This window comes from Alligator sinensis, unplaced genomic scaffold (genome assembly GCF_000455745.1).
Source record: "Alligator sinensis unplaced genomic scaffold, ASM45574v1 scaffold118_1, whole genome shotgun sequence".
Taxonomy (NCBI): domain Eukaryota; kingdom Metazoa; phylum Chordata; order Crocodylia; family Alligatoridae; genus Alligator; species Alligator sinensis.
The window spans coordinates 515713-532667 of record NW_005841850.1 but is presented as its reverse complement, the minus strand read 5'-3'; the positions used below and the strand labels follow the sequence as shown (position 1 = coordinate 532667).

The window sequence follows — 16955 nt, the reverse complement described above, 5'->3', positions numbered from 1 at the left end:
CAATTTTTATCTGAAAAGTTCATTCTTTTTGTTTCTACTCCATTAAGACTTAGAGCTGCGGAAAAAAAAAAATAAAGATCCTGTACATATTTTACAAATACTCATTTATAGTGGATTCAGTTAACTCTGCCTGGTTTTGATCTTTTATGTGGTATTGCTCTCTAGTTAGCCAAAATGAGCATAAAACATTTACTGTGAGTCTTATTGACAGTCATGGGTAGTTCCAGCCTTTATTAATATTTCTGTAATTATTCTTCCATTGTTTTTAGAAAAAATGGTGCGTATGATCTAAACTTCAACTTTCTTGGTGGGAAGCTGGGCTGCTAATCATTTTTTAAATTGTAACAAGCAAAATAAATGGGAGTTTTTGGTAAGCTATTTGCATATACTGAAGGCTCCCAGAAATGAAAGAGAAGTAATTAGACATCATGTACTACAGGACTTTCCCCCTCCAACACCTAAATTGGAGAAACAAGTATTTTATAATTAAACCAACAGTCAGAACAGGAAATCAGTGGTAAAATTGAGTGCTCTGACACACGAGCAGTTTAGAGCAGATGTGCCTGCCTAAGTTTCAATAGTTTATATTTAACGGGAAGCATCTCTTAGCTGATTTATATTCTTAAAAAATAAAATTAAGAAAAATGAAGAGAAAAGACCCCCCCCCCCCATTAAAAAAAAAAAATAATAAAAAAAAAATAAAAAAAAAATCAGGCGACAGAGCTGCTGCGGTGACAGTCACTGACACCCACCCTAATAACCCACCCTCAGAATCTGATTCAGTCTTCACCAACTATATTTTCTCTTTGTTGTAAGGAAATGTTTCCCCATACACTGAAGTTCATGTCTGGATTATGTATAGACTTCTCACAGCCGATACGAATCAGCTGTGACACCAGGGTCTGGACCCTGCAAATACATATTCATAACTTTGCTCATGAACAGGGCCCAAGCACTTACTTGCAAGAGCCAAGTTGCTCACTTAACTGCTTGAAGGATCAAGACTTTGCATCTGTAAGACCATTTAGGGGCACTAATTTGCCTATCAAAACCTTGTCTTTTGCACCAAGCTCCTCAAGCGCCAGAGCATTTTCTATTACACCACTGAGAAAACCGCTGGCTTTTGAAATAGCTCCGAGTTTTCCTAGGACTCCGGAACAAAGAATTTATTTGGTAAACTAAAAAGTTCCCTCCCCACCTTCTCCACCACCTCCCTGGAACAGCAGCTGATAAAAACCGATCCCTCCACTTACCCGCTATTTCTTTATAAGAGGTTCAGATCTCATCGAGCAGACATCTGACTGAGCAAGAAGTTATGGCTCCAAAGTGAACCATTACATATTACTGCTGGGCGGTTCATGTTAGGTAAATTGGTAGAAGTTAAATCTTACCCACATGCAGGCTTCCAGCCTGACTTTTGAGATGATGGTCCAGAGGGTGATGGATCCTTCCACCCCTTCCTCTTCCGGGCAGATGATCTGATCAGGGTATGGCGGCTCAGGAAAATTAACTGAGTTACATTCATATGCAGCAAGTGTCACGGACGCTATGTGTGGACCCTGGAAAACATTAAGTGAGCTGTCAGTATGCCGGGCGCGTCTAAGCAGCAGGGAGCAAAACCATTTAGGGTAAAGCCATCAGGAAATGTAGATAAATGTACAGTATACAGAAAGCCAACACCACTTGCCCTGTACATTCGATACCAGATACAGTGTTTTTGTTACTAAATCTAGTCTGTGAGAGAAGAATCGTTTACCTTCATACTTGAGAAAAAGTGCCCCTGTTTCAACAGTAACAAGCTGGTAAGTTAAACAATATGGTTCTTGCTTGGGTTATTAACAACAAAGATCTTACATGGGAAGAGTTAAAATAAAACTATGTAGGAAGCACACCTTAACAATCAATGCTTAGCTTGCACTACGCTCCGTTTGAGCAACCAGAAAAAAAATGAAGCTGACTTGTTTTTCAGTGACCAAGGTCTAGCACCGGGCAAGTGTACTGGGCAGCAAAATCTGAAAAGGATTTAATAATAAAAAGGACATTTTTTTCAAAGTGGACTTTTGCAAATCATCCGAGAAAAACATCTAAGTTGCTCTTAAGTTTTGTTAAAACCAAGTGGGGGGGGGGGGGGGGGGGTTTTTTTTTTTTTTTTTTTTTTTTTACAAACCCCAATGTCTGAGCTGGACCCAACAAAAGCAAGATGTTCCTTCCCCATTCCTTCCTGAAGGTACCAGTTAATAAGACAGGAATCCCCTGGGTAAGTCATGTAATTTTTCTGGTAGTTCCCCATCTGTAAAATGGGAATCACCTGACTCAGGTTCTCTGAAAACAAAGTGCTATTTAAAAGCCACACATCATTGTTAATTTGACTTATGAACTCCGCTTTCCTTTACAGGTTAGGAGGGTGGTTTGAGGACACAGCCCAGATAGAGGCAACCTCAAAATCTGTACAAGAAATGAAGTGCAATACAGTTAAAAAATCAGAACAAACTTCCAGCTGCAGAAACAGTTCAGTTAGCTTTATGCTGAACACTAGATATTCTGAAATAAAAATAAGCCCCGCTTAAATATCCCCTCCCAACATCTGTGCAAGATAGATGCATGCCCACACAGAATGAGCTGTTTAAAGAGTTCCCAAAAAATCCAAGTATTTTGTGAAAATAGCGTAGTTGCACTTGGATTTAGCTTCTTGAATAACATCGTAATCAATTGACTTCACAAGCACAGCAACCCTAGCTCAGATTTGAGTTTCTGCTATTAATTACATGGTGGGTTTTTGTCATCATCTTGGGAGACAGTCTGTCAACAATTTTCCTCCCTTGTTTTTTTTTTCCCTTAACTGAGTCATGGTCTATTAGTGCTGCGGGGGTCAGGGCACAAAAAAAGTCAATCAAAACTGTACTTATCACACAAAGAACAACAACAACAACAACAACTAAATAAATAATCAGTCAATATAACGATTCAGGGGACAGGAGAGAGTATGACTAATTGCACTATCCTCTCAGCCGCCAATGACTACCTCCCCTTGTGTTTTTTGTTTTGTTTTTGAGTATTTGAATCCGGGGCTGTGGGGGGACCACTGGGGCTTACGGGATTAATTCAGGGAGTGTGGGGTGGAATTCAAAAGCTCACCTGATCCAAGAGACCAGAGCAAAAGATCACCTAGATTTTAACGATCTAAGGCCAGGGGCAATGCAGCGAGGTCTTTCCTAGGCTTACGGTGAGGTTTTCACTAGAACTACGTTCGTCGACATGAATGGCTGTTCTCAACAGATTAAAATAATGGAGAGCCAAGTTAGCGCAGGTAGCAAAACAGGACTGCTGAGAAAAAGTCTTTGCCCTATTTTAAAATTTCTGCATGGTAGCGCTGACTGCCATACAATAAACTATTTCTAGTCCTTCGGTACAGAAGTTGCTTGGCAGCTAAGCCAGTTGTTTTCACCTACTCCTGGCCTCTCATAAGAATGACTAATTTGTTATGCCCAGTGAGCGCTTTTGCACACTGCTGTTTGTGCCCCTTTAAATAAAGGTAGAGGGCCCGGCTTTGCTTGCCTGCTAAATTAGGACATCTTTCTCCAAAACCAAAAGAGTTATGCTGAAGAGAGCTGCTAAACACCAAGTTCTGCTGCTGAAGGGCAAAGAAACAGCTGGTGGATGAACGAAATCATTCATTACTTGTACTCCAGTAATGATGAGTCCCCACGGGGACAGGAGTTCTATTTGGCTGCACTTTGTATTCAAAAGAGGGACTGTCCCTGCCCCAAAGCACTTACAATTTAAAACAGGCAAAACAAAGAGCATCTTCATTTGACCCAGGCCCACAAGGCGTGTGGAAGAGCCCAGATCTAGAGTTCAGGTTCCCTGACCATATACAATTTCAACAGATGTTGATGTTAATCCCCACCCACCCTTTATACCCACAAGCAACTCGGTGACATGGTCTTCGGGTCTTCTGCCTAAAGCTGTGGGCTCCAGTTGCACAACTCAACAACACTATTAGCTTGAACTGGAAATTTGCATGGAGGAAAACCCCAAAGTCCTGTGTGTGTGTTAGTTGCAAAGTGCCACTTCCCAGGGCCCCTCAAGGGCAAGGCCAAGATCATTGCCAAGGTAGTCAGAGATACGGCGTGTGAATCAAAAAGTCTGGCTTTCAGTTCCACAAAATTTGGGAGACCTACCACAGTACCACACAACTGTGGCCCACTGTGATAAAACACTGCTGGTTTCAATCTGAAAAGAGGACAATTACCAACCTGTCACACTTCCAGGTGTCATACACATGGTTTTGTTTTGAAATGTGTAAAGCTGAGATATTGGCTGGAGGTGGCAGAAAAGTCAAGATTATAACATGGGATGACCAAAAAAAAAAGGGGGGGGGGGGGGGGGGGGGAAAGACAAGGGGAGGCAGAAGGGGAAAGGAGTCCAGTAAGGCTGACAGTTAGGCAAAACACCCACATAAATCTCTGCAGAGAGGCCGAGTAATAACTTCTTGCAACAAATACTCTAAGCTCTCTCAGCTCTTAAGAGTGCTGCTATCTCTCAAATGGCCTGATGGTCTCAAATATGTCCTCCTACTAATGCTGGTCTGACAGTTTTGGCCACAAATGCTTGCCAGAGGGGGGGAAAAAAATCCTAAAGCAATCAATGGTCAATGGAAAAGCACATTTGGGAAAGCAGCTGTAAACATCCATCAAGCCACCTGAAGACTAAACCAATTTGGTGCAATTCTTCCACTGAAAAGTAAAATAAACAATTCTATAATGGAAAAAAGTCGGGAGTTACGGAACCCACAGAAACCACGTTTTAACGGGAATAAGAAATAAAATGCAAAAGGCTTAGAAATGACACAAGTGTGGAGTACGTGAATTCAGACAAAACAATCCTGCGTCCTCTTCTTACAGCAGGGCCCAGCTGCCTTAAGTCGAGTCAACTGGACAACATACCAGGGCTTGGCAAGCTGCATGCAATATTTCTGACATCTGCTTTTGTTCCCATTCATATTTGAGAAGCCCACATACAGTACGAGACACAAAGCTTTGGTTACCAAGCACACAAATTTACCCTTGCAACTCAGAAAAACCATGGCTGGGTGAACTAGGAGTGTGGTTGCAACAGGGCAAGTTCATGGGCCAAGCATTTCAGGAAAAACAGCTGCCCTTTTATTCTGTTCTTCACAATACTGGTGGCTAAACTACATGTGAAGCTTTTCAAAGGCACAAGTAGGAGGTAGGTGCTCAATTCTCATTGCCTTTCCGTAAAATCAGAGTGCCCCGCTCCTCTTAAAGTCCTAGGTATTGGCTCTTGCTTCTTCTTGGGCCTAAAAGTGTTAACGGTTAGCTTTGGAACTTTTCCCCAGAAGACCCAGTTAAATTCACTTAGTAATTTTTCTCCCTTTATTGTTTTTAGTGAGAAATGTATTACTTATGCAAAAATTGAGCTCGATTTGTAGTTGGTCTATTGAAATAAACCTACTGAGAAATACAGAAGTTACCTGCAGCCTGAGTTTACTTGTAAGTCCATCTTCAAATGAATATTAAAAAAAAAAAAAAAAAAAAGTCACTCCAACTCCCCCCATTGCATCAAATAAGGAGAAGCGAAATTAGCAGGTTTATTAGAGATGCTACCTGGCAGAGAAGCAAAAAGAGTAATTAAATTTAAGTTCAGAAATATCCCAGCCACCAATCCTCTCCTCTGCCCCCATCCTGTTTACATCTTTTTAATTGCAGGAGCAAGCACTAACAAGGGTAAAACTGCTTGGAGTCAACTCTTCTGTTGGTTCGGGCGAGAAGCATTTGTTCGCCACGCTCTTACCAACGACCAACAGGAGCCTGTGGTTAGTCTGGAATGTGATTCATTAGAAATATCTGTGCAATTTATAAATCAAATGAGACAAGAGCTAGTCAGCAGACACAACTTGATGCAAATCTATTTTTTGGCAGCCATAAATTAGGGGAGTTTGGAAATCCCAATCTACAAAGCCCTGATTTGTTCAAAAACAATTTGCACTCTCAGACACTTGTTGGGTCCCAGACGTATTTTTAGTTCAGCGCTTTGTTCAGTCACTAGGTTGGAATCTATACGCTGCTAAACTATGGCAGCAAGTTATTTGGGAACGTGACACTTCAGAGTTTCCAGAAAGCCTACCTCTCTGAATAGGTAAAATAAAATAAAATAAAAAAAATCCAAACAAGCTGAATCAAAATTTCAGCAGACGCATCAAGTCAACTCATGTCCTCAAAAAATATCAGTCTGTGCACTGCCTGAACTGAAGAGTCTTTACAGTAAGGCAAAGCAAGTGAGCACACAAAGAAGCGACAATGGCATGTCCACACTGCTACACACAGCTTTGGTGTTTACACCCTGAACTACTTTATGCGGCATCAAACTCCATATCAAGTATCATTTTCTCAGATATCCCTCTACACATCATTTAACCTTGAAAAAAGGGCACCAGCGCTGCAAGTCTGACTAGATACAATTTTAGACCAGCTCCAGTTTTAAAATATTGCACGTCAGGAAAAGTGATCCATGTGGAACGAAGGTGGGAGATCACAATGAATGCAGGCAGCCTATTTTGTCCACTCCAACGTCTTCAAAACTTGTGTCCTTCCTCAAACAAGGAATTTTTAGCACTTTGGTCAAGACTCAACCCTTTCACAGACTGGGGTGGCTGGGACAGGGAAATGTGTCATTCTGTATTTGATCAATAAATAAAAACCCCCAACAAGAGCCTGTTTCTCGTGGGAAACCACCGGCTAGCATTGCCACAGGCTGCGACTCATCTCAGACTTCTCTATGAAGTCATTTCACCTCTCGAGAAAGCAAGATCAAATTAGAAGACCTTTTATCTTCAGGACCAGGGTAACTAGCCATAAAGAAAACCCACATGCAACTGAAAGGGAAAATTGGGCCAGCAACAGCTAACTTAAATTTTTTCCCCTGCTGCAGTTTGGGATAAAAAATATTAGAGAAGGGACACAAAGCAAGGGCCTACTGGTCTGAGTGCAGGCAGTGTACAAACCCTTCCCTAAAGCACACGGCTGATGGAAACACCAAAGGACTGAAGAAGCACGCCCTTTGCGGCAGCACCTCTATGGCCCCGCACTGCTGTCTGCTGAGGCTACATATACCACTGGCCTCAACTTCGCGAGGGGAGGAGGAGGGAGGTGGAACTGCACTAATGTCTTAGCCACAAGTGAAGACCTCATGGCCAGCCCTTACTGCATGGCTGTGCTTCAAGAGGCTTGTTAAAGTAGTTCACGCTTCACTTTAAGGGGAAGGAAAAAAGAGAAGGACTTCTAGATTCTGGTGTGTAACAACACAGACAGCATTGGAAAAGCACATGCAGAGCTTGCACACAATGCAGTTCCCCCATCTCCGTAAAGATGCTGCATATCCTCATAGAGGGCCCACAACATCAGCATGACCTGCCCCCCATACAACTTCAAATGCTGCACTGATGTTCATGTGAAGAAAAGAACCTGCTCCATTTAAAAAAAAGTCATTTCTGATTTTTACTCCTTTTAAGGTGGAGAGAAAACACCAGTTTCCCCCCCACCCTGCTCTGACGGCATCACACACACACACACAGTTTAACCTCGTAAGACATTTCCAATGTGTAGATGTGCTACTTGGCCAGGTGCTGCCAACAGCAGGCAGAATACAGCCCATGTGAGTACTCATGAGGAGTTCCCTTTAAAGGGTGGTGAACAGACATGATTTTCTAGGCTCCACGATGATCCAAGTGTTCCAGGATGTTTCAGTTTATTGTAAATAGCTTGGGACTGCTGGAGGAAGTAGGTTTAAAGGCATGAAGGAAACAAATGAGACGTTAAACAGTCACGAGGCACCCTCACACAAACAGGCTCCATTTCAACTTCGTTCTGAATCAAGTTCTGTGTCCTACACCCACCATATATTTTTCTTTCAACTGTCTTACCGGCATGACCAGAGTAATCTGATCCCAGATGCTACACAAAACTGTTCCTTGTTCACTTTGTTGCAGGCTTGTCAGTTCACATGCAAATTTGAAAATGATGCAAACTGGAAATCAACAGCTTGTTCAGCTAGAAGAATTAAACACAGAAAAAATCCACTCCCACTTGGTGGAATTAAGGTAGGTTTTTGTTCCTCACTGTTCCTTCACAAATGGATCCCATCAACCTTCTGAATTATTGACTTTAATCCTACAAAGCCCACCTAGGAAGAGAAAAGCATTCTCCCAGAGCCTCGCTACAAGGCATCACCCAGCCAAGTTTTAATGGCCAACAAAAGTACGAGTATGACTTAAAAGAAATGGCTAGATAGACAGACACAGGCAGGGAATTAGCAGGCCTACTTGACCAGTAATTGCACGGCAAATCCCAGGCAGGTAGAAATTAAAAATGTTGGTGGATCTCAGAATTAACGCGTCTCAGGGTATTTATTGTTCTTTGGCTCTATGGATCAGGCAACGTCCAGGAATCTCACAGTTGATCTAAAATAATGTCATTAGTCCACACAGCTGCAAAACATGACCCAAGTGTACTCTCCAGGCTTAAACTCCGGCAGGTAAAGTATTAAGAACAGCAAAACCAGCTTGTTTAAAATCTCTTGATTTTTCACTTAATCTAATGATTTTGAATTACGGCTTGCAGTATTATTTGCATGAGTAACCCACAGTAGGTGTACAGAGTGCACAGACTGAAGTCTTTGGAGGCCAACCTGGGCTCTCTACATCATAGGTCAGACCTAAATAAGTCTCGCTCCAAGTTCCAAACGGAGAGAACAGCCTGGGAGTTTCTAACACCAACCCTATACCCTACTAGTTATTTCAAAACAAAATCAGTCCCTTAAACTCCAGTCTGGAAAGAGACCCAAAACTTACTTGCAATAAAAGGACAAAACCTACTGAATTCATCATGTGTTCAAAAGACAAGGAAGTTGGTTACTTGTAGGGTCTGCAATAACCACATTATTGCCTCCCCTCTCACATTCCAGAACAGTTCAGCGAGAGACATTTCAACGTCTCACAGGGACTTATAGCTCGTATGAGAGCTCTGCAGAGTTCAGTGCCTTTTCCACCGCGTCCCTTCGGTTCCACCCCGACAGTCGCATCGCACCGCACCCTTTCACTTCCAGCTGGTGTGTTGCACGCCGAGCCTCCCAGGGAAAACAGGCTCAAAACCTGCTCCACTTGGCTTTAATGGCAACTAGCTAAACACGTGCATTTTTCAAAATTTGGGCAAATCCAACAGCTGAAGCTGGTTAAGATATTTTGACCTGCAAGGAATTAGCATCCACTTATCCCTCTATATTACACATTTCAAAACAAGCAACCAGCTACAAAAGGCCACTGACCTTTTGTTTCTGTATAAGTGATATTTTTTTCTTATAGGCAATAATCCTTTGTTTTCTGTTTGCCTTGGTATCATCTACTTTTGCAATTCCCATGCCAGAGCTGAACTGAAACTAAATCATGAGGCAAAAGGGTGAGCTGAAAGCTGGGTAGCATTTTGGAGTTACCAAGCAACTGCTCCATCTACCGGTCCTTTCCTAAGGACGCACCCTGCAAACCTGTGGTCAAAAGTTCACCTGGCAGCTCATTCATTTCTTTCTTTCTTTCTTTCTTTCTTTTGAAGGGACAGACAGACCTCTAAAGTCATATACAAGCCATTTGGGTTAAGCTATATTCAGTCATCTTCTGGTAATGAGGTGATTCAGGCCATTTATGTTTTAATATGTCACCAATCCGTGAGAAAATATTTTGACTGTAGGAAAAATAGAAGCTGTGCGCTGATAAAAAAAGAAAAAAGTCTGAGTCACTGCTCATTGTACATTTTTATTCCATACACCATGATCACTATTCTTGAAAATGATCTTGCTAAAGAGCTGTCAAAACCATTAACGTGTTGGGGAAACAGCCAGCAGGCTTGCTTTGGAAGGTGTCAGAAGAAAGATTTTTTGGAAGAACCACGCAAGCAACTTCCTGCTCTATCTTTAAGGCAGTTTAACGTTTCAACTTTGTGCTCAGTGGCACTCAAAATCAAAATTGTGTTTCTCACGGGATTAAAAAGATGGAGTAACAGTATGAGAGTAGAAACCAGTCCAGAGCAGTAAGTTTAGATACTCTAATACTTAGAAAGTTTCTTGATCTGGAACATAAATGGTAATTAAAGGCTAAGAACAAATTAATTAGCCAAACCTTTCACTACTAAAGGCTGACACATTCAGAACCAGATCACTCAATGAGCAACAAAATCTAAACAGCAGGCAATCAGATCTGCAGTGGTATTAACCACAGCGCCTTCCTGACAGAGACTGGTTTAGACTTTAAATACCAAACCCCTGTGAAGCAGGGCTGCCGCCCCACGGGCTCTTTTCTCTGCTACTACCGGGGTCTTTCCTCCTGCAGGATACAATCTCTTTAAATCCCCAAATCTATGCCACTCCATAAAGTGGCTTGATCAAAATTCTCCCAAGGCTCCAGACAAATCACCGCTTCCAGTACCGGGGCAAAAATTACTGGACTGTACTTAGCAAACATCCACGGTCATCCATATATTGGAGCTATTTCTTCAAGGAATCTACTGATTTGCTCCGCTCGCAAATGCAGCGTTTCTAGTGTATTACTGTATTTGTACCAAATATGAAGCTTTCTTAAAAATGTGTGTGTGTCTCTCACACACACACACACACACACACACACCCCCCCCCACCCTTCCTTGGAGGAATAAATGCAGCTAATGCTGCACAAACTGGTGCATAAGTGCTTGCAATTCCCAGGAGCTGGCTGTTAATAGCAAAGGCTAATAATACAAGCATCAACAGGAGCTCAGAAGCACATGGGTGGGCCTGTGAGCATCCTCCTCTAAGCATGTAATTGCACTCCCAGTCTCTCAGTGGGCACAGATTTGGTACAACCAATTAATTAGGAGTAATTTAAAAACACTTTAGTGCTACCCTATTATCAAATCAAGTCACTGAGGTCCTATTAGAGTTTGGGGAGAGGGGCAGGTTGTTTGCTGGTTTGTTTTAAACTACGAGAGAATGCTTCCAAAAGTTTCAATGGACAAATACTTTCACTCTGAACATGGAAGTACACACTTCAGAAATATACGCTTACAAACAATTTAAAACGAGCAAACGGAAGGTGACTATCTACTGGCAACAAGGAGGCATTTGCCATTGTGTAATGAAGACATCCTTTACCTGGGCTGCTTGTGATTTTAAAAATATCCAATGCACTGAACAAGCTTTACCACTATGATCAACCAGAGAACATCTTTGTTTCCAGACTGCCTCAATGTGTAATGCTCTTTTTAAATGATTTTTGCAGCTGCAATGGGTAGCCTGAGATTAGAACTTAGGGGATCATTCACTACACTGGGCAGACCACATTCATGACTGGTATAGCATCACATTTATATTACATTACGTGCACGTTCAATTCAACATTGTCCTTAACAATAAAGGCAACGTCTGATCCTTACCATGCTAACGTTATGGAAAGGCAAGAGCTGTCCATATTAGATGCATACGTTTTATTTTTCTGCTTGTAGTGCCACCTTGTGGCACACAATCAAGTCAAACACTACTTAAGATACATGGCTATAACAACATCCCTTCACCCAGGGTAATAATCCTCAGAGCTTGTTATGACTTGTGCATCTTGTAACTATGCAATATTTTCTATTGGTACATACAACCAGTGTTGCAAATGTATTACGTTACTATAATCCCTAAATTACTCGTTGCATCTACTTTGTTGGTTCTTTTACATAAAGCTCGGCAAGTGTTTTCTTCTGGGCAGTCTAATCAGCCGGAGGAGAGAAGGTCAGACATTCAGAATATTTGTGGAAATGGAATATAGTGCACAGCCTCTATACAATCAGAGATAACAGAGAGTCCAAGCAATTCTGGAACTGTCCTTCTCTAGAAAACTGGCAGGCCATTTACCAATTAACTCCATGGGCAGGTTTAGGCCTGGCAGAGGTCTTAGAAATCCTTAAGTGTCTGACAGAGCAATAAAATAGGTGTGTACAATTCTCCAAGGTCTGGAGGCCCAGTGCCTGAATAACGAACTGCCTGAAGAGTTCCTGCCGGAGTAGAGGCATTGCTATTTTCTGGTGGAGATGTCAAATTCATGCTAATGCCAGCTAGCTGGCTGCAAACACAAGTCCTTCTGCTCACACACATCATGGCAGCATGTGGATGCCTCTGGTTCTGAGCATTTAACTACAGCAGGAAGTTTCAGACCAGAAATCATCACTACCTTGCCGCACTACTTTCAGTTGCTCTGTAGAACTGTGCGGTCATTCACTCTAGAGAAGAATGACCACAGGACTAAATCAATAGAAAAGTTACCTTTGTTACCTAACCAAATGTCAAGTCAGGTTAATGTCTAGACAAATGCAAAGTGAGCTGCATACCTGCCAAATATCCTACTTGAAAACAGGCAAATGTAATAGGAATGTTTTTCTGGTTCATTTTCTATAAAGGGGATAAAAAAAAAAAATACTTAACCTGTGGACTTTTAAAAACTTACTGAAGGCAAGGACTAGTTATGATTTGGTAAAGAGGCCCCTGGTGCTGCTTATACAGGGAGGATATCATGAAGCAGGCTGGAGTGTGAATCCACAGAGCACTTGCTGCTCTGTGCCAGCCCTTATGTGGACAGATTTGGAGCAGAGCAGGTGTTAGGTAGCTCATTCCAATTCAAAAGAAACTTAGCAGACTGAGTAAGCTGCCTCAGGCTTGCTATGTGTTAACAGCCCCCACAGTCAGTACAGAGGAGCATAAATTCACACCCAACCTTGCTTTATGGCAACTTCCTTCCCCATGTAGAAAGAAGCTTAAGGCTCGTCTCTCCTGCAAGCTCTCTACTGTGCTGATGTGACTTGATGAAATGACATACACGAACATCTGGGCTGCTGCAAGACGCTTCACAAGACCCGCAGTTTATTTAGGCCAGGATTAAGGCTCTGCTGCACATGGGTGAGAGTATCCTGCTAACACACAAGCCCTCCAACATCATCCCGTTTTCCAACAGTCCTCTTCAGTTAGTTGTACAAAATGCCAGGTGTTAGGTCTGTAAGCACCTTGGGGCAGGGACCATGTCTTCCAGTGCAGCCCTGATCCTGGTAGGACCTCTGGGTACTATCACGATACACAAGAAGTTACAACTAGCAACGGGAGAGCAGACATCATGTCGTAGTTGGAAAAAGGACATTTTTACTTTAGAAAAAAAAAAATCTAGTCAGATTGCTAAAATGGGACAGAGATTTGTCATGTTCTATGCATTTCTAGTTTGCCCACTCTAAGGTTGCTCAGGTGCCCTGTAAAATCTAAAACAACGTTATTTTGCCCACAAAAATCCTGGATCTGTATTACTCCTGCTATGCGGACAATGTTACAGACAGAGAAATGACATGGGACCTGCTCGAGAGAAGCAGTCAAGTTGGAGAAGGGGGTATATGTAGAGAGTGGCAGACTGGGGTCCCCTTCAGGGTATACACAACAGCTCAAGACAGCATGCAATAATGAAGTTAATGAACAAGGTCATACAGCTGGAAATTGTCTGGCCCTGCAGCAATAAAAAAAAAAAAAAAAAAATTATTTTTAAAGGCAAAAAGATATCTGCTACTTCAGCACCAGCAAACACTGGCTGCAAAACCTTGAGTTGCTCTGAAAGTTTGAGGGAAGAGGAGGAAGAAGAGAAAGCCACAGCCTGGTTTAGCTCACCTACAGCCCCAGTACTAATGGGGACAGATCAGGTCAGGTGTCATCTGCCAAGTCCGCAAAGGACCGGTTAGATCTCACTGACCTTGTTCAAGGCCTTTACTGACTCCACAGCAGCAGCTAGTAAGGGGCTAGAACAATGCTCTTCATAACATCTGTGCCCAGGGCTGGGCAACAAAAAATGTAGCTATTTCATAGAATCACAGAAAGTGAGAGTTGGAAGGGACCTCAGGAGATCATCTAGCCCAGCTGCCAGCTCAAAGCAGGACTCCCAGCCATTTCAACCTCTCTTGGAAACTGGAGCCGCAAGTCAATAATACACCAAGTAGAAAAGAGCAACATTATTAGGAGAAAAAGATTGCTTTCAAGAAAAAGCAGCTACCACTCAGATCAAGTCTAAGACACACACCCAGCAGGCAGGTGGCAGTAGGTTGATTTTTTCTATAGAAGCTACTGAAGCCATTCAGATAAAACTGATCAGTTCTCTTGTTTTGTAAGGTACTTTGATCTCTTGTGTAAGCTGCCCTGAGCCTTTGTTGGGGAGGGCAGCATATAAATCTAATTATCTAATATATATTTGCTGTCACAATTTTAAAAGACATCAAATCACTGAAATGGCAAAAGTCACTGACTGAGCATCTGGAACTGAGCTTGTTGAAGTCTTTAAGCAGGTTTTGACAGGAGTAGTCTCTTCAGCGGGGGCTGTGAAAATAGTCTTCGAATCAGCATATTCAACTACGTCAGTTGAACAGCACTTTACTTAAGGCTTAGGAACTGACCAGAGGGTGAAGCAGGGAGAAAGATTTTTATTCCTTCTCCAATTTATAGGATGACATCTATTGGTTCTTAATTCTTGATGGTCGTGGTAACCAAAAGCAATCAATTCAGTTCACTACTGATGGATATCTCTGCGTATACAGACTAATCCAAACAGGTGTTACTATTGAAAACTTATTTTCATATGTATGCAATACATTCAAGATGTTTTTCTTAATTACAATAAAAATGTAAAATGTTGTTTATGCATGTAAAAATTTAAGTTCTGTCCAAATGAAGGCTCAACATAAATCATGAATAAAATAAAAGTCTAGTCAATCTAATGAACATTCACCATTTTCCAAAATAATAATTAAAAAGTTAAGAGAATAGCTGCTTATATAAACTTGTGTCAATATAGTGCAACTTCCTGGTTATACTAAACCCTAAATTATACCAACCAATAACAATCAAGCTTTCTTTAGATTATAAAGATTACATAAAGGACAGAAATGCAAAAACAAGATTAAAATCAGTGATCTAAACAAAAAGTCTCCTGCTTGCTGATTTCCACATTGATCAAACTCAGCCACTTAAATCACCGATTATAAACCAATCCATCTCATCTGTTGAAAATAAACAAACACTTGAATATTTGCTGCTACTCTTTAATAATATGCAATCCATTGGCCATGACTGATCTGAAGGGGGAAATAGATTCATTTTCTAAGCAGCTTTACTGACTAGCTGCCAACGGGCCATGAAATGTTTATAGACAATGAGGGTGGGAAGGGAGCTTAGGAGGTCACATCTACCCCAACCCCCTGCTCAAAGCCGGACCGACCCCAACTAGATCATCCCAGCAAAGGCTGTGTCAAGCCAGGCCTTAAAAACCCCCCAGGGATGGAGATCCCACCACCTCGCTGGGTAACCTGTTCCAGTGTTTTACTACCTTCCTAGTGAGAAAGTTCTTCCTAGTATCTAACCTCAACTTCGCTTGCTGCAACTTGAGCCCGTTGCTCCTTGTTCTGCCATCTGCCACCACTGAGAACAGTCTGGCTCCATCCTCTTTCAACCCCCACTTCGGGGAGTTGAAGGCCGCCATCAAATCCCCTCTCAGTCTTGTCTTTTGCAGACTAAATAAGCCCAGTTCCCTCAGCCTCTCCTCACAACATGCAAACAGTGTTTATTTGCAAACGGAATTACTTTTTTTAAGCAGATATGTTTATGTAGTGGTAAATAATCATCCCAGAGGAAACTGCTCTTACACTGAATGTTTGCGGATGCACGCGCACACAGAACGGAAAGATTTGATCACGTTAGTATCTAGTGGGCAGAAGTAGTCAACGCCATGTGGCAATCAACAATCTACACAAATCACTTGACGAAATTTTACTGTTGCAAACAACAGAGCTTGGTGTTGGGGGAGGTGCAGAAAGGAGGGGAGAGAGGGGAGATAGCTGCTTGTTTTCCACTGGCTGCATAACTCCTTCCTTTTTGTTTCCATCCTTGCATGATAGTAAAAAAGTATAGCATACCAAAGCCAGCAAGTGTTAAAAAATTCCCTATAATCCATTTTTACAAGCATCACTTCCCCTTAATTCAGACAGAAGGTGATATAACTATATTTCTTTGGCCCCCCCAGAAAGTTTTTGGAAAGCATCTCAAGTAGATACACACTTCTGAAAGCATCCCACATGGCTCTCATTCACCGTAAGCAGCGCTGCCCTGTTGCATGGAGCAAACATGAGCTCCTTGTTTCCTGATGTACTTTTTGTGCTACTGACAATGATTAAAGCAGCTCTGGAAGTAAACAAATCAGGGATTGTTTCACAAAATGGTTTTAATTATTTTTCTGGCAGTGAAAGCCTTAACAAACAAACAAACAAACAAAAATCCATGGCAGTGGTTACATAATTGGGGAACTAACCCAGAAGGGAAAACACAAGAAACAAACAAAAACCCCACAAAACAAAATATTTGATTATAGAACAAGGTCATCAAACATACAGTAAAAAAACAATTGGCATGCTCATAAAAGCAAAGATGCAAAAGCCTGTAAAATGAATGTTTTCCGTAACTGCAGAAGCATACAACATTGGGTCCTAGCACTGATATGGATGAAAACTGCCATAAGTTTTTTAAAATACTTTATAATTATGCTACTGTTCATATAAAGAAAATACAGCAGGAAGGTTCTTACCAAATAGAGCAGAAAGGTATGAAGACCTGTTCCGAGTCCAACAGAGGACAGAATGCCCAAGCCTACCCAGTAGGCACACCAGAAGAACTTTTTCTCCATATACCGCACATACTGGAAAAGAAGAATCACAAAACAGGAATGGCGATTACCCATGGAAGAAGAACGGAAAGATGCTGCAGCACTTCCTAGCTACTTGAGAAAAACTTATCAGCATTAAAAGGACTGAGTTGAACTTCTTGCCAGCTCTCAAAACAAACCAACCTGTGCTAGGCTG

General features: G+C 41.9%; 1 protein-coding gene across 4 annotated transcripts in view; it reads right to left on the bottom strand.

The window, feature by feature from the left end:
• Positions 1–16955, bottom strand: part of VMP1 (vacuole membrane protein 1) — a 74122-nt gene that overhangs the window by 41626 nt on the left and 15541 nt on the right. For 3 of the 4 annotated variants that reach the window (XR_003095220.1, XM_006016051.3, XM_014522571.2), the window contains 2 exons: positions 16682–16792; positions 1392–1559 (listed from right to left, as the gene is read on the bottom strand). Coding sequence is in view for 3 of the 4 variants with exons in the window: in XM_006016051.3 (XP_006016113.1) it covers positions 1392–1559; positions 16682–16792 (279 nt within the window). In the remaining variant the exon portion in view is untranslated. Of the gene's footprint in view, positions 1–1391; positions 1560–8869; positions 9075–16681; positions 16793–16955 lie in introns of those variants that run through there. The other variant, XM_025210007.1, reaches the window with a different exon arrangement.